At 35.7% G+C, this 20,212-nt stretch overlaps 7 protein-coding genes across 9 annotated transcripts in view; 4 read left to right on the top strand and 3 right to left on the bottom strand.

The window, feature by feature from the left end:
* Positions 1 to 7,386, top strand: part of LOC117997364 (uncharacterized) — a 117,760-nt gene extending 110,374 nt beyond the window's left edge. Inside the window, exon 8 of the transcript XR_011238573.1 lies at positions 7,356 to 7,386. The gene's annotated coding sequence lies outside the window, so the exon portion shown is untranslated. The remainder of the gene's footprint in view (positions 1 to 7,355) is intronic.
* On the bottom strand, positions 480 to 4,192 carry LOC117997024 (polyisoprenoid diphosphate/phosphate phosphohydrolase PLPP6). Of its 3 annotated transcripts, none has more exons than XM_034985191.2 (4): positions 4,083 to 4,192; positions 2,271 to 2,417; positions 1,450 to 1,549; positions 480 to 1,019 (listed from the first exon to the last, which is right to left on the bottom strand). In XM_034985191.2, the coding sequence occupies exons 2-4, from the start codon at positions 2,379 to 2,381 to the stop codon at positions 625 to 627; spliced, it is 606 nt and encodes a 201-aa protein (XP_034841082.1). In that variant the 5' UTR covers positions 2,382 to 2,417; positions 4,083 to 4,192; the 3' UTR covers positions 480 to 624. The 3 variants fall into 3 exon arrangements, with proteins under 3 accessions (XP_034841082.1, XP_069365930.1, XP_034841081.1); XM_069509829.1 differs by lacking the exon at positions 4,083 to 4,192 and adding an exon at positions 3,800 to 4,064; XM_034985190.2 differs by lacking the exon at positions 4,083 to 4,192 and adding an exon at positions 3,835 to 4,064.
* LOC117997026 (uncharacterized) lies at positions 5,860 to 7,061 on the top strand. Its single transcript, XM_034985194.2, has 3 exons — positions 5,860 to 6,052; positions 6,389 to 6,559; positions 6,903 to 7,061. Exons 1-3 carry the CDS (start codon positions 5,909 to 5,911, stop codon positions 7,041 to 7,043), a joined length of 456 nt encoding a protein of 151 aa, XP_034841085.1. The 5' UTR covers positions 5,860 to 5,908; the 3' UTR covers positions 7,044 to 7,061.
* Positions 7,387 to 8,720: 1,334 nt separating the features above from the next.
* On the top strand, positions 8,721 to 11,381 carry RpL10Ab (ribosomal protein L10Ab). Its single transcript, XM_034985189.2, has 5 exons — positions 8,721 to 8,858; positions 9,084 to 9,239; positions 10,235 to 10,390; positions 10,739 to 10,904; positions 11,183 to 11,381. Coding segments are annotated over exons 1-5 (651 nt in total). The 5' UTR covers positions 8,721 to 8,856; the 3' UTR covers positions 11,354 to 11,381.
* Positions 11,382 to 13,501: 2,120 nt separating this feature from the next.
* Positions 13,502 to 14,255, top strand: mRpS14 (mitochondrial ribosomal protein S14). Its single transcript, XM_034985195.2, has 3 exons — positions 13,502 to 13,671; positions 13,767 to 13,990; positions 14,086 to 14,255. Exons 1-3 carry the CDS (start codon positions 13,606 to 13,608, stop codon positions 14,186 to 14,188), a joined length of 393 nt encoding a protein of 130 aa, XP_034841086.1. The 5' UTR covers positions 13,502 to 13,605; the 3' UTR covers positions 14,189 to 14,255.
* Positions 14,256 to 14,839: 584 nt separating this feature from the next.
* On the bottom strand, positions 14,840 to 16,682 carry RpLP1 (Ribosomal protein LP1). Its single transcript, XM_034985197.2, has 3 exons — positions 16,512 to 16,682; positions 16,049 to 16,301; positions 14,840 to 14,949 (listed from the first exon to the last, which is right to left on the bottom strand). The coding sequence occupies exons 1-3, from the start codon at positions 16,581 to 16,583 to the stop codon at positions 14,936 to 14,938; spliced, it is 339 nt and encodes a 112-aa protein (XP_034841088.1). The 5' UTR covers positions 16,584 to 16,682; the 3' UTR covers positions 14,840 to 14,935.
* A 301-nt stretch (positions 16,683 to 16,983) lies between these two features.
* LOC117997017 (small G protein signaling modulator 3 homolog) lies at positions 16,984 to 20,027 on the bottom strand. Its single transcript, XM_034985182.2, has one exon. It carries the CDS (start codon positions 19,888 to 19,890, stop codon positions 17,500 to 17,502), a length of 2,391 nt encoding a protein of 796 aa, XP_034841073.1. The 5' UTR covers positions 19,891 to 20,027; the 3' UTR covers positions 16,984 to 17,499.
* Between the last annotated feature and the right edge of the window lie 185 nt (positions 20,028 to 20,212).

Genomic DNA, 20,212 nt, shown 5'->3' with positions numbered 1-20,212 from the left:
ATTTTCGACGTTTGTAGTTTTTATCATAGGTTCTGTGGCCCTACCGCGGTTGTTTGACAACTACAATGTCACGATCGCAATCATCTCTGATTGGTTAATGCTCGCTCACTATTGGCCACAATGCATTGTTGCAAGAAGAATCGCACAAATTCAGTCAATCAGAACAATTGAGATTGTAATAATGATTGATGCAGGTTTTAGACAATCGCCCTACAGGATTCTAGCTTTTTTATTAAAATGTCAAGCCTCAGGATGGGGACTATTAAATAAACGAGATCATCTATTAAAAATCCTTGCTAGCTGAGCCTGTTCAGACTATTCGGGATAAAAAGTAGCCTGTCCTTCCATCATATAACCTAACGCTGTACTAAATTTCATCAAATCCTCTGTTGGGACATGAAAATCTAGTAAACACAGACAGGCACACTTTCGCATTCATAATATTAGTATGGATGCGACATTATAACAATAAAACAATGTTAAAGGGTTTTATTTTTATTCAATAATTACACAAACAGTAACATAAATTAATATTTTGATTTTTGATCATACATAACATAATATTTGAAGAACATTAGAAATGCAAACTTGTGAGAGAATATGAATATCTATTTATATTTTACTCTAAACATGGTATTCTCCTCCATCTTTCTTTTCATCAGACAACATTGATATAATGCTGATGGCTGTACTTTGAGAGAACCAAATCAAAGACATAAATAGACCTTCCAACACTCCAATGCCCAGTCCGCCGAATACATCCAAAAAGTAGTGCCTCTCTGACAAAACTCTCGAAAGAGCCACAGCTCCAACCCAAGCTAGTAGAGGAGGGTAGAAAATAAATGAGATTGGGTCTATACAGATCAAAATGAATGCAATCACAGCAGCTCTGCTCGAATGGCCTGATGGAAATGAATATTTGTCAGGGTTCCCTGGCAATAATTTGTTCATTGGTACGGGCCGACGTCTTCTTACAAAGGCTTTTAAAACTGCTATTACGATAATGTCTAATAATAGTGCTGAAACAAACAAAAAACGATAAATAAAAATTAATAAGGCATCAACCTCTACTAATACAAGTACGCTGGACCTGCATTTGCCAAACTGGTTATTAGATGCTACTTGATTTTCGCCATTTTGTCATTGATAGCAGTAGTAAGCGTCATGAGAGTGTATTCAACTAAAAATTAGTGACTGATGAGACATCTGTCAACATGCCAATTTTGACTCCCGGTATGTTCAGTAAGGTGCTACGAATCAGCACAAAAATAACTTTCATTTTCTTTGATGCACCTCTACCAGCAATACTTGTAAGTCCATTTTAGAGTAACAAGGAGACAATGAACAGAAATGGAAATAACAATCCTTAGAGGATTTTATATCTTTTAACAAATCCTATTTTGTGAAGGATGCATCAAGCCTCCCAGAGATAGTTCAAAATATACATACCAATTAACACATTCACTTGTAATTGATACAGTTCTTTGTCGTGAAACAGCCAAATGAAGCTAAGCCAGCCTGCCAACCAAACTATGCCATGGCAGGATACCTAAGTGATAAAAAAATAGACCATTACAATAAAATTTAAAAAAATCATAACATCTCCACCTCCAACTCCAAGCAACTCCAGTACTTATTAATTTAATAAATGAAGTTAATGGATAGATCATCAATTCATAATTTAGAGAAGCTGACTGACATATCAACATACTCAAACCGCCGAGTTGATTTGACATGATTTTGCTTATAGGCTTCCTTATAACATAAACCTGTTTATAAATTCCACCTGGGCAAAGCCAGGGTGGGACATCTAGTTGGGTACCATAAATTAAAAGAAAAAACCGGCCAAGTGCGAGTCAGACTCGCACATCGAGGGTTCCGTAGTAACAGTCTTATTTATTTGACATTTTGCACTATAGTTCAAAAACTATAATGCATAAAAATCTGTTTTAGAATGCACAAGTGAAGCCCTTTCATATGATACCCCAATTGATATAGTTGATCTAGTATTTCGAAAATTGAGAATACTAATTATTAGTTCATTACCACAATTTATTATTTGTGTGATGTAACCACAAATTCAGTTTTCAGATTTGTCTGCTATAAGACCTACCTACCTGCCAAATTTCATGATTCTAGGTCAACATGAACTACCCTATAGGTTTTCTTGACAGACAGACAGACAGATAGACAGACAGACAGCCAACAAAGTGATCCTGGTTCCTTTTTCCTTTTGAGGTACAGAATCCTAAAAAGGCAGTTGTGCTTACCTCTAAGAACTTTGAATGTATGCGAAGGGACCTCAATGCTGTTATGTTATGGGACATGTCCACAAACTTTTTCGTGGCTTGGCTGTCATAGCGTAATAATTTCTGCAACATCGTTGGTACTTTCCTTTTGTCCTGAGTCTCTCCTATCTACAACAAATAAGTTAAATAAGGTTTATATAATTTTATATTGACTTTAAAAACGCAGTGATAGCCTAATGGTTAAGACGCTGGAGTCTTGGTCGGATATTCAGGGTTTAAACCATGGCACGCACCTTTATCTTTTCAGAGTTCTATGCATCCTAAGCAATTAAATATGACTTGTGTCAACGGTTAAGAAAAACATCGTGAGGAAACCTGTATGCCTGAGTTCTCCATAATGTTCTCGAAGGTATGTGAAGTCTGCCAAACTGTGTTTGGCCTGTGTTGTAGACTATGGTCTATGGCCAAACCTTTCTCATTCAGAAAGGAGATCCATGCTTAGTAGTGAGCCAGCAATGGGTTTATCATGATGCATATTATTTGCTTGCAACTGCATTTTAGGTTGAGGTTTTTTAGAAGTCCTGTGGAAATGGTTTGATTTTCTACAAAAAACATTTGTATATCTATATATATAAAATTCAAAGTCCTGACTGACTGACTGACTGACATATATATCAACGCATAGCCTAAACCGCTGGTCCTAAAGACATGAAATTTGGAGGTTCTATTTTTTGTAAAGAGTAGGTATCCACTAAGAAAGGATTTTTCGAAATTCCACCCCTAAGTGGGTTAGATGGGGGATGGAAGTTTGTATGAAAGTCGGTCATTTTTCAAGTTATTTGCATGAAAATTGGTATTTGGGTTTTCGGTCACAAATGAAAAAATACGTTTCAGGTTTTTTTGAAAATTCGCCCATAAGGGTGGTAAAATAAGGGATGAAAGTTTGTATGGGAAAGTTTTAATTTTTGATATTATAATGAACTTTTGGGTTTTTCTTGAGGTTACGTGTCAGCTAAGAAACGACTATGAGAAACCCCCCCCCCCCCCCTAAAGGGGTGAAATGGGGGTTGGAAGCTGTATGTGTTATTCGGTGCTGTTCAGAGTGCGCGTCCTGATGTTATAATGTTTGTTTCTGAAAAAAAAATGCCATTTGTTTCCTGTAGGCCACGTGGGTGACGCCGCGGGCAGAAGCTAGTTCAAGATGAAAGTGATATCTGCCAAGTTTTATCCAGATTAGTTCAGCTGTGAAATGGTAACAAACAAACCAGACAAATGGATCAAGAGGCACCAATCTCAATTAGCATATTATGTGAGTTAGGTTTTATATGCACTATTTGTTCAGGTGAGGTAGGTATAATCAGTATCGATGATGTCATTCTAGTCACAAGTTGGCATTGATAAAGATAATATGAATTTTAAGTGGGCATAGTGAAATGGTCAATAAGAGATACATGAGGTTTTGTTAGGCACCTAATCGGCATCTAGCGCAAAATAATTTTACAGGATTTCAATTCTGGAAAACAAAAAATTATAAAACTATAAATAGATACCTAAGTAGATGAGTATGCACAAAATAATGTCTTACCACGCTCATTTTGAACAAGTAATTATGAAATCTTTATCAGTGGCTGAACTTTATACAATTTGCAAACAAAAGATATAGCTGAAATAGGTAGGTAGTAGGTACTACAGTAAAACGGAAAAACCATGCAACGAAAATGGTGGCACTAGCAGAGCTGCAAAATACTCTTATCTTTTACTATGTAGATTTAATAGTTAGTACACGTATAGATACAAATGATTAATTAATTATTTAACGTTTATAAAGCATACCACGATTTTATTCGAATCTTTTGAATAGTAGGTAGGTACCTACTTATTTTGATTTTTGATTGAAAGGTGAAACAATCTATGGAACTATGGGTGAAACCCACAGAGTACTTTGTAATATATGAAAGTGAAACCAATTTTTTTTTTTTTAATTTATTTTACGGCCCTGGATAACAGTCCTTTAAGGTCAAGTAAGGTCAAGTGAAACCAAACCTTAGAGATACCGTAGATAATCTATGCCAAAGAGTATTACATATACAAGAGTATAAGAGTAGACCTACCTACCTATTTAAACTACATATACCTACATATACAACTACATATACAGTCCCAAAGAGTATGTAATCACTTGTACAGTCCAACAAGGCTCTCTTCGCACTTGAATGACATTGGGGCAGATTCTCTTATGCACAATCTCTAAACTAAACTAAATTAACAGGTCTAAATCTAGTGCTATCCTTTTCCGCAAGCAATATTATGAAAGGGATAGCAATAGATTTAGACGTGCCATTTTAGTTTAGTTTAGAGATTGTGTACAACGGAATTAGCCACATTGACAGGGGGGCGCTGTTGGAGAACAAAGGCTTAAAATAGTTCCGATTTTCGCCGCGCGCCAATATAGCTTCTAGGGTAAACGCGTCCCATCTTAGGCCACATTATCACTTTCCATCAGGTGTGATTGTGGTCAAGCGTATACCTATACTGAATAAAAAAAAAAAAAAAAAAAGCCTTGTCGCACTGTGCATCCGTCTGAGGTACCTATAAACTGACTCAACGGTTAACAGCTGTCATATTATATTAAAAGCACGAATTAAGTCTTAAAAGTACACAGGCTCAAAAAGGTTAGAACCCAGAGCTGTAAAACCAGTTTAAAAAACAAAAGTACACGACAAGGATTCTTTCTTTCTTTTATGGCTCTTTTGGCACTTGAATGACATTGACAGGTGGGCGTAGTTATAGAACAAAGATTGCCAACAAATAAAATCACCTTGATTTTACGGAATATAATGCAAATGTCAATGTCGAAAATCGAGTAAGTTTTATCTAATTTTAAGTGAATGAGAAATCAGTAGGGCGATTGTCTAAAACCTGCATCAATCATTATTACAATCTCAATTGTTCTGATTGGCTGAATTTGTGCTATTCTTGTTGCAACAATGCATTGTAGCCAATAGCGAGTGAGCATTAACCAATAGATGATTGCGATCGTGACATTGTAGCTGTCAAACAACCGCGGTAGGGCCACTGGAAAGCCATACCTGTATTCAAATCGAGAAAAAATAATAAAAATTATTTATAGGCCATCGACTTGCAAATTCTCATGTTTACCTGCTCAAATACTATATTTACCTACTGTAAATATTTAGCATATTAGCTATAAGATGCAGGCACATTTATGCTGTATCTATTATCAGGATTATATCGTGATGTTGTGTATATGGAGTTGGTCTAATATTTAACAAAAACAGTGAATTTCAGATTTTATACTTTGCAACACCGCATTTAAGGGGACAGGGACAGGGTGACACTTCAAAGTGTTACTTGTTAGTACCGATTTTCGCCACGTGCCATAAGAGCCTTGTTGCACTGTATTTTAAAATTCGCAGTTCGCAATACACTTGAACAAAGACTTGCAGTGTATGAAGAAAATATCTAGTATATTAGTGATCTGTGATGTGATTTCAATGTCTGAGGCATCGTAGTAGTATTTCCGGTATTTCAAAATTCTTTGGTCTGAGGTAAACGGATCTTGAACGGACTATGGCAATAATTTTTTAAATCAAATTTAAAAATTAAATCAATTTAATTTACTTGATTTATGATTCGTAATGGAATTTTTTGGAGTATCCTTGTATGGACCTCAAAATTATATTAAAGATACAATAAAAGATTATTACAAAGAGCCTACATCGAAGAAAGAAGTTAAATCTTTAATGAAAAAAGTTATTCTAAATTCTACGCTTCCTAAAATGGTAACGCAAAGTTGGATTTATTCAATGCACAAATCACTATAAAATCAAGCATGATGATATTACTTAATCTAAATATATAAAAGGAAAAGGTGACTGACTGACTGACTGATCTATCAACGCACAGCTCAAACTACTGGACGGATCGGGCTGAAATTTGGCATGCACTATGCAGATAGCTATTATGACGTAGGCATCCGGTAAGAAAGGATTTTTGAAAATTCAACTCCTAAGGGGGTCAAATAGAGGTTTGAAATTTGTGTAGTCCACGACGAGACGAAGTCGCGAGCATAAGCTAGTTTTTAATTAATATTTAAAAATATTTATACGTACCAACAGATTCAAAGACCTGATATAGACACTGTCAGGATCATTGATGTGTATATTGGTAGAGTCGACGGTTTCGCATATGGTTCCTCGCAACGGTTTATGAAAATGAAACGTAAGGGTGTCATTAAGCCTGTTGGCCCAGCAGATATGTATAGGCTACCACCAACCACATCACTTGAGGTTAATTATTACTCATCATTATAATCCATAGTATATTGCGAAAGTGTCTGTATGATTTTAATTATAATATTACTAGCGGGCCGCTAGTAAAAGATAGAATCATGAGAGAGCCATCGAAGGGCCACGCCAACGTAGGTTATAGGTATATTTCTCAGGGGATGTATACTTGAATGGGAAGCTGGAAGAAATCTCTATTCAGAGATAAGCATTTCCAATGCAACTTAATTTATTACTATGCTGTGGATGTCTATCAGTTGATAATGATCATGATTACTCAAAGAAGTTTCTGGAGGTTGATAGTATTTTTATTTATTAACCCTGTATTTTCATGATATATTTTCAGTTCGGATGGTGGCAACACGATCCAGCGATAACAAATTCGAATTGGCACGTAACTTATCCACGATACCCTCAACCTATATCTCCAAATAGTCGAATTCTAGACATAGTCAAAAGAAATAATAAATACGCTACTCTGTTTTGAATAAACATTTTTATCACTAAGTAATATTATTATTATGTCGTTTACTTGAGCTAAAGTTCAGATTGTCGAGAGAGATTGAGAAAGGAGTTTATTATTTACCAATAGGTTGGTAGGTACCTAAAGAATAACTTTTTTGGAAGTTAATTTCTTTTTGTTATTAATAAGTATAATAATATTTATTTTAATTAAAACTAAAATAGTTAAATTAAATCTAAAACCTCATCGAGAGCACCGCGGTGGGGCATTGTACCTTGTACCCAAGATGCTGGCAGCATTACCCCTTTGGATGGCCAATCTAATTCTTTGTCCAAGATAGCTGCCAGCTCTCGGGTCCCCGGTTGACTCAATAACCCTTTTCGAAATTTCATCAAAAAGAGCTCGAGCCCCGGGCCCCACGGCCCGAAGGTCTCCACACCAAAAGGCATGAATATGAAGATTTTCATATTTGCGTCTCTTGGCCCGTTCGGCTCTGATGGCCGCTGCACTCTACATAGAGGAGGTCGCCTGAATGTGGGATTCAGCCAACTAACTTTTTTTAAACAACATTTTTTGATTATCTATATATATAAAAGGAAAAGGTGACTGACTGACTGACTGACTGACTGATCTATCAAGGCACAGCTCAAACTACTCGACGGATCGGGCTGAAATTTGGCATGCAGATAGCTATTATGACGTAGGCATCCGCTAAGAAAGTATTTTTGAAAATTCAACTCCTAAGGGGGTGAAATAGGGATTTGAAATTTTGTAGTCCACGCGGACGAAGTCGCGAGCATAAGCTAGTTAAATACTAAATCTGAGTTCCTATGGACTAGCTTCATATAATAAACAAATTGTGTACAAAATAATCAAAAATTATGTTAATGTAAAAATTTCAATGAATGTATGTAAAAGCGGTAAAAGCTAATCAAAAATTCGGTTGCGTTTTGCAGCAACACCCATTCAAGCATATTGCTAAAATGAGTGATTATAATATACTCTTTGGCTAAAATAAAAATGATAAAGGAAATGTCTGTTGATGGTAGAGAAATTTAAAAATAGGTTTACAAATACAAATTGTGTGAAAACTGATCAAAAACTCGGTTGCGTTTATTTAGGAACAGTGTCGCAGTAAGGCAGTGTTTAAAGCCACAGACACTGCATGGTGCATAGAGATATAGTATACCACAGAGTACATTGAATATAGGGGTAGTATACATTTATCCAAGGCATGGTGTTTGTGGCACAGAGTACATTGCATTGGTTTTGTGGCTTTAAAAACCTAGAATCCAGAGCCGTAAAGCCAGCTGAAAAAAGTCTTTGCGGTGCTGCCAACTTAAAATATTTTACCCCCAGTTCGGGGCAAAGCTGATTATTTAATTTGGGTAATTTTTTGGCATAAATAATTTATTTAGGGTATTTTTAGTAAACAATTAAAAGATGACTTACAAAAAGCCACCAAACAAGAGAGAAGACTTTAAAATTGAATACTCACTGCCACATGAACATTTTAGAAGCAATTATCGTTATAACCATGATTCAAATTAAAATAATTCTCTTTTTTTTTCGTGCGTGGACTGCGGAGCGAAGAAGTCAATTAATTTTTATTACAATATGGTCAAGTCATGGGGTAAACTGAAATTAAAATTTTGCAGCACTGCCTTATAACTTTAGTTAAGTTACATACTCTTTGGTAAAGTAATTAAAGCTTAGTTTATCTGTGGCTACTGGCTAAATCTGTGCACAGCTTGGTCTGCTCTGTCCACGTCTGTGGGTAGTCTTTTTTTTTCTTTTTGAAGTTTTCTGACAACGGGAGGACGAGGTTGTGACCAAAATGTAAGTCATCTGAAAAAATCTTGATAATCTAGTAAAATTAACATTATTACTGTTTAACAACTTTACAAACTATAGTTACGATACTTAAAAATCCTTTTATTTTTAGGATTAACGTGATGTATTTCCTATACGTCAAAATATAACCTTTAAAGTCCCTGCTGAGTGCTGTGTTATTTACATCGATGGTTATTTAAAATTTATAAATAATGATGTTCATATGTTCAGGTCGAAGGTATCGCGTGATACGCTATACGAATGCGTAAATGCCGTCCTCCAGTCATCTAAGGATAAGAAGCGTAACTTTTTGGAGACTGTCGAACTCCAAATCGGTCTGAAGAACTATGACCCCCAAAAGGACAAGCGTTTCTCAGGCACCGTCAAGTATGTTTACCTGGAAAGAGCATTTTTGTGGACTTGATTATGTCGCGAATTCTATTGTAAAAACGTAAATTCTCGGGTTTATCATGACCCCAAATACATTTTCGCTGGATTGCATATTTTTTACTATGGAGTCTGCACATGTGTTAAGCACTAGTCCATTCTCTCAAATCTTTGATAATATTTGCTTTTGTTTAGCCTATTATGAAAAGCATTTCAAATTATTGGAAGATATCATCATATTTAAGTTTAAATTTTATTAAATATAGAAATTAGATTAATATGATAAAAATTATAAAGGTAAAGCCCACAAAAATGTATCTGGACAGGGAGTCAGTGAAAACTGACGGGACTTGACCCAGAGTCTTAAAATAATGGGTAGGTTTGCTTCGGCTTACCGAATTAGTATTAAACTATAAACAATCAAAAAGCAGCACTGGTAAGATACTAATGTAAACTGTATGTATGTATGTCTGTATGTTGCTTGATTAGTGGAATTATGGTTAAATCATTGCCACTCTGTTGTTTAAATAGTTTCTGATGTTTTTTATTTATTTTGACTAATAAAATTGAGTTTAGTAATATTTCCTATTCAAAAACTCACAAGTCACAGCATCGCATTAATTCCATAGTTATTTGGTGACTTACAAAGCTGTTATGCATTTAATTTAATATGATTGAATGAATGTATTTGTTTTTATTAGTTGATCCATCATAACATATGAAACAAATAGAAAGAAGTCCTTAAAATCCTTCATAATTTAATAATCATTTAAAATGTCTATTGCTAAATGGGTCCCAACGCTGCTATGTACATATTATTATGTGGATATAAAAAAGTTGTTGAGTAGGTGTAGGTGATGCCTAAATGATGATTATAAAAAAATTGCATGTATTATCTGACCATTGATGATGTACTCTATCTGATTTTATACAATATTGTTTTTAAATTACCAATATACAATATAAAATTACTAATTTCATGAAAACCTTTTCAGGCTAAAGTACATCCCGAGGCCAAAAATGCAGGTGTGTGTTCTGGGTGACCAGCAGCATTGTGATGAAGCTAAGACCTTAACTGTCCCCTGCATGGACGCTGAAGCCCTGAAGAAACTTAACAAGAACAAGAAGCTTGTCAAGAAACTAGCCAAGAAGTAAGTAAAAACAATTTACTCTTAATTATCTGGGCCAGCATGATGATCTATGGCCTTTCTCATTCTAAGAAGAGACCTGTGCTCAGTAAGACGATGGGTTGATAAGTTAATGATGATGACGATAATGATTAATTTTTTTTGTATTCTAGCTGCAACAGTAGGTACATTTTAACCAATAATGTCAATTGTCAAAACTGTAGTCAGGCCAACCTTTTGGTCCATTCTTAAACACTTTATGCTATTAAATATTTCAGGTACTATAAGTAGACATGTATAATTGTATATCTACTTCTACTGATTTCTGGATAAATAGCATCGGTTGGCCTAATGAGCATGTTTTGGTTCTAGATATGATGCTTTCCTGGCATCAGAGTCCCTCATCAAACAGATCCCCCGTCTGCTGGGTCCTGGTCTGAACAAGGCAGGCAAGTTCCCTGGTCTCCTCTCCCACCAGGAGTCCATGACACAGAAGATTGATGAAGTCAAGGCTACCATCAAATTCCAAATGAAGAAGGTAAAACACTACCCATATATTATAAATGTGAAAGGGGGTTTGTTGGTTTGTCCTTCAGTCACGTTGCAACGGATCGACGTGATTTTTTGTAGGGGTATCACGACATAGGCTACTTTTTGATGTGGAAAATCAAAGAGTTGCCACAGGATTTTTAAAAACCTAATTTAACGCGAAGTTGTTGGGATCAGCTAGTACGAAATATAATAATGATCTTATTTTAATCTACCCATTGCATGTAGACATCTTGATCTTATTTACATTTGGTTATTCTATTTCAGGTACTGTGTCTCTCGGTGGCAGTTGGTCACGTTGACATGACTCCAGATGAGCTTGCACAGAATGTGCATCTGTCGATCAACTTCTTGGTGTCCCTCTTGAAGAAACACTGGCAGAACGTGCGATCGCTGCATATGAAGTCTACAATGGGGCCACCCCAGAGATTGTACTAATTCTTTATAAATAAAATTTGACTGTGTAGCCACATGGTTTTATTTTTCTTGTAGCCATGAGCTGTCATAGGGTTTATGTTATGACCAATGAATGACCGTACGGTGTACCGTCCGCCGGCGTCTGTGGGAGTGGATTGTAACCATGGTACCCTAAAGGTTAAAACTTTGCCGTTCTAAAAAACGGCTAACTGCAAAGTTTTGAGTCGTCATAAGTGGTGAAAATGTACCTATTAATATTAATTCTAAAAAATGCTCTGAAGTGTCCCCACTTCAGAGAAAACTGAAACCATGGCCTGTGCTGTCAGCGGGCTGTATCACGTAAATCTGAGGTTATTCAAAGGGCGACCAACAAATCCCTAAAAGGCCAGCAACGCACCGGCAGAGTGGTGCTGCAAATGCTAATGGGCACCGGTAATCACTTATCCGTTTGCGCGCTATCTCTATTTTAAAAAAACCGGCCAAGTGCGAGTCAGACTCGCGCACTGAGGGTTCCGTGTTACAATCGTATTTTATCGACATTTTGCATGATAAATCAAAAACTATTATACCTAAAAATAAATAAAATCTGTTTTAGAATGTACAAGTGAAGCCCTTTCATAATATGATACCCCACTTGATATAGTTATCTTACTTCGAAAATTGAAAATACTAATTATTAGTTTATGACCACAATTTAATTTTTTTTTGCGTGATGTGTCTATAAATTCACGGTTTTCAGATTTTTCCCCTAAAGCCAGCTATAAGACTCACCTACCTGCCGAATTTCATGATTCTAGGTCAACGGGAAGTACCCTGTAGGTTTCTTGACAGACAGACAACAAAGTGATCCTATAAGGGTTCCGTTTTTCCTTTTGAGGTACGGAACCCTAAAAACTGATAATAACTACGAAAGAGTCATCACAGAATGTGCATTTCTATTACAGATTGCTTCACATTCATATCACTGTATACTAGTCTAGAGGATTGCTTTGTGATAGAATTTCAAAATGATCGCTGTGAAAATAGGCTACTTGACTCTTTTTTTAAGTTGGTCTTAAATGGTTAATATTTGTCCTATTATATCAAAAAAATTAACACTATATTTTTTTGCGCCCTAATAACCGTAAAACTTTAATTTAAAAATATATTTTTCTTAGACAGGTGAAAACACTGGTCGGCCATGTTTGGCCGATAGATTATCTGTGCTCTGACGTCATGCATTTGTAAACAACAGCATAACCTCCCAAAGTTTAATAAACATGACTTCTATAGGTACTCGTTTACATGAAAAATATAGTAATTATCGTTATTGTATCATCCGAGAAAGTAAAAAACGCATCGATAAAGACCACAGGAAAGTTGTGGATTAGAGTGCCCAGTGAAATAAATATACGTAACACGCGAAGACTTGCTTAAAGGGATCCTATATGACTAACGACTTCAACCCAAATTTATTTTTGCAAAGATCACTTTGTTGTAAGTCTTACTTAATAACTTATTCAATTTATAAAGAGAAAACGATATTTTTTTACGTTTACTATGAGTTTTTAGAAATATATAAAAACTAGCTTATGCACGTGACTTCGCCCGCGTGGACTTCATAAATTTCAAACCTCCATTTAACCCACTCAGGGGTGGAATTTCAAAAAATCCTTTCCTAGTGGATACGTTCTCTTTACCTACAAAGAACACACCCACCAAATTTCATGTATCTAGGACCAGCTGTTTAGGCTGTGCGTTGATATATAAGTTAGTCAGGACTCTAAATTTTATATATATGGATACTAAGTTAGTCCCCGCGTGACATAGGGATGACATTTCTTTGTTTACATATTTAATGACGTCACATCATGGCTGACAGCGTTTTCTGCGTTTCAAATAAAAATAAAAACTGTATTTTTTTAAATTGGATTTATATATCCATCCTGCGTTTTTAATAATTGTGATTGATATATTTCGTTGTCTTAAGCAAAATACTATAATAAATAATCATTTATTGGACGAAATTAGATATGAGTCAAGTAGCCTATTAAAACAATAGTGTTGTTTCTTGTACGATGGTACGGAACCTAGTGTGGAGGTCCGACTCGCACTTGATCGATTTTTTTCTAAAATGGGTCCACAGACCACAGTTTTCAAACAAAACTGGCAGCCCAGCGCAAAATATCAAAATAACTGTCACTGTCAGTGAAAAAAAATCGAAAATGTTTAGAGGTTAGAAATTAAATTTATTAAAAACTATATATATTCGAAACTGTATTTTTCACGTAACGATGAACTTAAATATTGGTGGTCTTAGTAAATTTATATGGAAATCACAAGCTGTACCTGGCTATGGGGTAAGTTGAACCAAGAAAGTACTTTGTTATTCTAAGGTACTAGGTTCATGGGTTCTAGTTACGAATTTTACTATACTTATAATATTTTTTATCAGTTCCAACAGGTACGAAACAAATGGGCAAATTGGTTAATGATAAGGGACGTAAAGAGGCGAAGGATGAGCGCTGAACATTTTCTGGAAAGGACTAGAATAAATGCATTGAGAAAGAATAATGTATTGCCATTGGAGATCAGAGAACTGGCCGATAAGGAAATCAACAAGTTCGAGATGAACGCTATACCACTTAGAATCAACAATAGATGTGTTATTACCTCAAGGTGCTGGTTGAATTAAATTATTATACCTAGTAGCAGAAATCTGAACTTCTGACTTCATTTCAAGACTTCACAGCTAACTTTTTAATATTTTGCAGGCCTCGTGGTATTGTCAAAGAATGGAGGATGAGTCGAATTGTTTGGAGACATCTGGCAGATTATAACAAACTCTCTGGAGTGCAGAGAGCTATGTGGGGTTAACCATAATCAAGCATTCATTGTAAAATATAATTATTGTTAGTTGTAATATAAATTCGATGAATAAACAGATTGTTTTTTATTTTTGTACTATATCCATGAACCATCTGCATCTGCATCTGACTGAGCAGTGTTCATGAACAGAAATAGAAAATAGATCTCTGCCAGTCTTGTGTATTTATTCCTCGATCTATGACACCTCTAATCTGTGGTCTATGAGCTGTGCAAACCACAATTGATACAACTTCAAATTGACTACTAATGGATTGGATGACTTGCATATTGCAATACCTTTTACAATAAAATATGTATTATGCTACTTCCATGTACTACTATGTAGGTATTATGTTAGAGCTACTGACATCCAATAGTGTACATCAGTAGTAGATAAGAAGCTGGGGCTTCTAGTTCTAATAGATCATCAGTAAGACTAGCACCTGTTTTCAATATTCAATCTAAGAGAATAAGTTATTTAGCAACATTGTTGTCATTAATAATATGGTACTTTTGCCAAGAACTTGCTCGTATCTACAGATTGCAGATAGACTGAATATTAAAAACTGCCCTAATTAAATAACATTCTACACTATGCAGTGGATAGATCATTCACCTCAATCGATTATTAATCTAAGATAGAGGTGATCAATAAAACAGTTTTTATATTGTTTTTTTTATATTTTCAGTTTCCTTACAACTAAAGAAGCTTCATAAAGCTTACAATGGAATACAAAAACTTTTATAAAAAGCTTTTTAGTCGAAAAGACCTGAAACAAACAAATACAAAGAATTAGATTATGTTCATTATAAAGTTTTAGAAATAGTCGTAGGTAGATATTCTCAGTAATTTTTTTGTCAATCATTAGTTTTCTGAAGCTAATACAATCAGACATCATTGAATGGACCTAAATTATATATTGTAATAAATCAACATTTGTATGCTGCAGCTATTGACCTCCTAAATATCTTGTTTGTTCTCCTATGTTTTTCCTTTGTATGAGCAATAATTATATTCTATTCTATTCAATGGTACTGATTCTGAGCACACCTAAATTTTAGAGTATTTGTATCCTCTTCTTACTAATGTATTATGAAAAGGACAGACAGTTTGAAAGTTTTAAATTCAATATAGAGCTGCCAGTCGCGAGCCTACTTTCTGCAGATGCAGATACTCTAAATTTACTACTAAACTAAATTTAGAGTATCTGCATCTTTTACTTTTTAATATTGCTAAAAAAGGACAGAACATGAACTTTACATTTAAACACTCTAAATTTTAGTGCACTCTATAACTTTAAACAGTAGGCTCGCGACTGTGCACTATTATCACGGATTTTAACATCTAAAAATTAAGTTTAAAACTGTCAAACTGTGTCTGTCCTTTTCATATTAGTAAGAGGATGCAAATACTCTAAAATTGGTTGTGCTCAGAATCAGTACCAATGTTTGCTTAACCACAATATCTAACAAGAGATGGTTAAAACATATCCCATTAAGTAGATGCAAATTAGTCAAATCAATCTCTTTAAAATCATCATCATAACACAAAAATATGCTGCAAACTGTAGCCTAACTAACAGAAAAGGGATACATATTAATAGCTATTGTAGATTCTTCCCTGTCAAGGACTCGTTTGCTTAGAATGAAATTGAAGTGCATGTAAAATAAGTAGTTCAAGAGGCTTACGCATCAGTGTGTAAAAACAGATCTCAGCTGGGCTTGTGTTTAACCTGATCAAACCAGCATAATATTGCAACTTCAGATTGGACTACTTTTGTGATCACTACATAGACAGATTAAAAGGTTTCCCATTTCATTAAAAAAAAACCTGGGGTTTGAATATATTTAAAAAGTTTAGTTACATACCGAAGCCCATGTCATCATCAGATTCCTCAGGTTCTTCTTCTTTCTTTTCTTCCTTGGCTGCTTCAGCAGCGGGAGCAGCCGCCGAGGCGGCGGCGGCGGGAGCGCCTCCAGCGGGTGCTGCTCCTACTCCTGAGCCAATGTTCGTGATCAGATCGCGAACATTGACGCCTTCCAGCGCCTTAGCGAACAGACCAGGCCAGTATGGCTCCACGTCCACATTTGCGGCCTTCAAGATGGTAGAGATCTTCTCACCCTGTAAACATTAAATAAAATACTTGTTGATCAACACTTTATATCGAAATAGCAATTAAATTGACTACTTTTGTGTACAAGAAACTAACCAACAATACTTTTTTTATCAGATAGATAACAGTTTTTGAGATGGAAATGGATATATCCGAAGTACGACATGAAAGTAAGTTCGGTTTGAGGTTAGGTTAGTGAATATGAAATCTCTACTTACAGTGACGGCGACATCATCATCAACGAGGATGAGAGCGGAGTAAACACAAGCTAATTCAGCCTTTGATGTCATTTTTATATATTTTTAGTGCAAGTCGCCAAATGGCCTTAGCTCGTAGAGAACAAGCACGTTTGACTTCTGAAATTGGAGAGATAAAATCTATTTAAAATTGTCAAATGTCAGTTGTCACTGACAATTTCCCAACTGTCAGTTTGACATATCTCTAGTCTATGGTCATGGATGCATGTTCCACAGGCCTTATGATCCAAAATGATTATATTCTCCTTGAATGCAGTCGGCGACAAAACTGTCGAAACTACACACTCGCTTCCCGCTGATCGCACCCTCGTTTCTCGTTCATCGTCGGCGGCATGGTCTGACCACTGCCTAATACACTGGTATTACAACCTACAAAATGAATTTTAAAACTAATGAATTAATCAATCTGGGAAATGAATAATACTACTATTAATCTGCTTAAGTATTTTATTTTTTAAATAACTAACAAATTAAATTTTACATAATAAAAAACAAAGAAGCCACACTAAAACGAAAGCTCATCTTATCATACCTACTACATGATAATAACATACAACTACATACCTATAAAAAAACTAAGCATGAATAAATTAGGACATATTTTCCAAAATTAGCTATTTATACAGATATTTATTTAGAAATGTAACCAGCTATGTACAGCTAATAGAAATGAAGGTTACAATTATTATCTTAAATTACAACAAGCTTCGCAACATAAAAATATAAGTACATATCTACAACACAATAAAGTTTAGCTTAATATTATGTTAAATTTAAAATTTAGGTACTTTTTAATACTTAATATAGGTACTTTTTAATACTTAATATAGGTACTTAGTATGTTAATAATTGAGAAAACTTAAACTTTACAAAGAGCAACTAATAAAATAAGTAATTTATACAGATTTTTTTAAAAGAATAAGCTATCTTTGGAATGTTTTATGTAATCCTACAGGTCCCATGAGAATAAGTGATGTTTTACCAACATATCTCTAACACCCTCTTTTAGTGGTTGGTTTTGGGTGTCCTTCTTCAAAGGCAGCTCCCAATCAGGATTCAAATTAAATCCAAACTGAGATAAAATTCTCAGTTCACATTTAATCTGCACCCATCCTGGGGAGTTGATAAATGACCAGGGGTGAAACCATTTCTGTACAACGTCAACACATGAACATAGCACCTCCAACCATAAATGTAACGCTTCTTCATTCAATCCCATACATATTAATGTGCGTAACTTGACATCCATCTGAGCATGGGCATTGTCATGTGACAAGTTGATTGCTTGGACACATCTGTAGAGCAACTCTTCTGGTGTGAGTACTTTACCATCTTCATCTAAGCGATAGGTTTTGCAAAGAACCAGACGACTATACACTGAATTGAAGTCCTTCTCTACCTCTCTTGAAGATGCTTCCTCTATAAATAGCCATGGATGACATGGTCCATCTAAGAAACTAGGTTTTTTAATACCATGTAGTAGTACCCTTTTGAATGCCGGAGCTAAGACTCCCCTTACTAAGTGAGCTGCTTTCTCTGTAACAGAATCATCACCGGCTCGGCTATATTTGACTCCTTTTTCATCTAATAATTTTACAAATCGTGCAGGGAACCAGCCTCTTAGGCCATTTAATTCACCAATCCAACAATGCTCATCTCTTGAACTGATCACTTCTATGACATCATTTTTTCTAAATCCCAATTCATCACCATCCCTCCTTTCAAAGTCTAGGAGAGCTTTAGCCCTGCGCCTTTTGCTTCTGGACACATTTACATATCTTTCTCTATCAGCTGCATGACTCTGCATCGTATAATCTGCAGTTAGTTGAACGTCAGATGCCAGTTGAGGTTCCAGGGCAAGAAAATGACGCGCCACTTGCAGGATTGCCTCCCGGAGATCAACCAGAATTTCTGTTTGCTTCACATTTTTAGATACAGCATCTTCATTATTTGTATCATCTCCAAACAATATCGTCTGAATAACTGATTTGGTTCTCTTTATCTGCCGTCTCTGTAGTTGTTGTTTCGGCAGATTGGGCACTGCATTTGGATTCCCTACTAGTGCACCTTGATCGGCCATCAAATAAGCCAAGTGTCTTCTCCTATGAGTTTCAATCAAAGCTGGACTTAAAGTGTCACCGCAGACTTCATCTATGGTTTTTATTAAAAGATCAACATCATCAATTTCACCAGGTATATCCGACAAAGTGTTAAAAATCTGAGCAGAATTTGATATCTCAGTGAACTTGTTCTCTTTTATTTTCAACATTGCTAATGTGGCTTTGAAAAGTACAATCGAGCCATCTAAGAAAAAGAGATCCCAAATCCTAAGCAGTATTTTCATGTGAACAATATTTGCATACAAAGTAAGGAACCAGTGCATTGTAATGAGAGAAAGCTCAATGTCATGTGCGTTCAACACTTGATCAATACCTGGTAAATATGTGGAGATTAAGCTCCTGAGAACTTTTTGATCTGCTTGTATACCAATTAATGTGGCAGAGTAATATGATGCGGGCAGGAGATCTTCTACAGTTGTACACATTGTCCAAAATGCTTCCTCTTCTTCCATAAGCAACAGAAGAGATGCTGCAATCATGCCTGTACCTTGACAATAACCAATATCAGGATACAACCAGGCTAATGCTCGAAGAATTCTCCGCAGTCTTGGCACTCCTGTGCTAGTTGGATGTGAGAAACACACATTATTAGGTAATATCTGAACTAAATCTTTCTCTATTTGTTTGCTAGTGACTAATCCGTCGTCACTGGACGCTCTTACAATTTCATGATAAGTAATTTCTGTGGAAGCTCGTTTTTTATTAGCACCACATAGATGCATCCAGACTTGAGGCCGCAATGAGTGGGGAACACCGTCCTTAACCATTCTCTGGAGTTTATCAGTTTTCACCAATTTATTCTCACTTTCTGAAAAATTTATTTCCTTGCTGTAAAATTCCCATTGGAGACGGTGTTGGTCATCTTCCACAAATACGTTTGCTAGTAACTTGTTGGAGCTTTGTTCGGGGCCGTCTTCTTCGTCTACACAGAAACCAAACTCATCAAATCTATAGTCGGGGAGCCCACCGCCATGTCCTTCGGATTCCGGTTGTGCTAGTTTTGCCATAATATCCTGTGGCACCATACTTGGTGTGAGAGCAGAAAATGGTCCCCCAGGCGCTGGTAGTAGTTCGTCAGCTACGTTCATGCCCCGAATTGCATCAATAATATCTTCTGGGTCGTCGTCTGCTAGTGCTGCACTGATTTTACGTTCATGTTCTTCACGCCCTACATATCCCACATGATCGCGTGAGCTAAATAGAGATTTAGCTAGATCCATTTTTCTGATTGTAATTTACATCACCTATAATACAAATTTCCAAGATTTCTTTCGTCTTCAGTAATCACTAATCAGTTTACCATTTACAAGAAAAACCAATAGAAAAAACATCAACTTTCCTATTAAAATTAACGTCATCAAGTTGCATCAAGTCATCATATGTTAAAAGTACTCTGTGAAGTCATCACTCATCAACAAGTGATTATATAGTATATACTCTTTGGTCATCAAGAGACAAGAAGTTTTTTTAAACTGATTTTACGGCTCTGGGTTCTAGCCCTTTAAAGTCTATCAAATGCATACACTCTCGACGACAAACAGC

The sequence above is a fragment of the Maniola hyperantus genome, chromosome 4 (assembly GCF_902806685.2).
Source record: "Maniola hyperantus chromosome 4, iAphHyp1.2, whole genome shotgun sequence".
Taxonomy (NCBI): Eukaryota; Metazoa; Arthropoda; class Insecta; order Lepidoptera; family Nymphalidae; genus Maniola; species Maniola hyperantus.
The sequence above is the reverse complement of the archived record's forward strand: the minus strand, read 5'-3'. Positions and strand labels throughout refer to the sequence as shown.

Excerpts from the sequence above, each read along its gene's own strand:
- LOC117997024 (XM_034985190.2), bottom strand. Across the intron at positions 1,550-2,270 it reads TACATTCAAAGTTCTTAGAG|GTATCCTGCCATGGCATAGT; the intron begins GTAAGCACAACT and ends TTTATCACTTAG. Across the intron at positions 1,020-1,449 it reads ACAAGTGAATGTGTTAATTG|CACTATTATTAGACATTATC; the intron begins GTATGTATATTT and ends TGTTTGTTTCAG.
- LOC117997026 (XM_034985194.2), top strand. The coding sequence starts at position 5,909 with ATGGAATTTTTTGGAGTATCCTTGTATGGACCTCAAAATTATATTAAA. Across the intron at positions 6,053-6,388 it reads ATTCTACGCTTCCTAAAATG|ATTCAAAGACCTGATATAGA; the intron begins GTAACGCAAAGT and ends ACGTACCAACAG. Across the intron at positions 6,560-6,902 it reads CACCAACCACATCACTTGAG|TTCGGATGGTGGCAACACGA; the intron begins GTTAATTATTAC and ends ATATATTTTCAG.
- RpL10Ab (XM_034985189.2), top strand. Across the intron at positions 9,240-10,234 it reads CGTTTCTCAGGCACCGTCAA|GCTAAAGTACATCCCGAGGC; the intron begins GTATGTTTACCT and ends AAACCTTTTCAG. Across the intron at positions 10,391-10,738 it reads GTCAAGAAACTAGCCAAGAA|ATATGATGCTTTCCTGGCAT; the intron begins GTAAGTAAAAAC and ends TTTTGGTTCTAG.
- mRpS14 (XM_034985195.2), top strand. The coding sequence starts at position 13,606 with ATGAACTTAAATATTGGTGGTCTTAGTAAATTTATATGGAAATCACAA. Across the intron at positions 13,672-13,766 it reads AAGCTGTACCTGGCTATGGG|TTCCAACAGGTACGAAACAA; the intron begins GTAAGTTGAACC and ends ATTTTTTATCAG. Across the intron at positions 13,991-14,085 it reads AGATGTGTTATTACCTCAAG|GCCTCGTGGTATTGTCAAAG; the intron begins GTGCTGGTTGAA and ends AATATTTTGCAG.
- RpLP1 (XM_034985197.2), bottom strand. The coding sequence starts at position 16,583 with ATGACATCAAAGGCTGAATTAGCTTGTGTTTACTCCGCTCTCATCCTC. Across the intron at positions 16,302-16,511 it reads ATGATGATGTCGCCGTCACT|GGTGAGAAGATCTCTACCAT; the intron begins GTAAGTAGAGAT and ends TAATGTTTACAG.
- LOC117997017 (XM_034985182.2), bottom strand. The coding sequence starts at position 19,890 with ATGGATCTAGCTAAATCTCTATTTAGCTCACGCGATCATGTGGGATAT.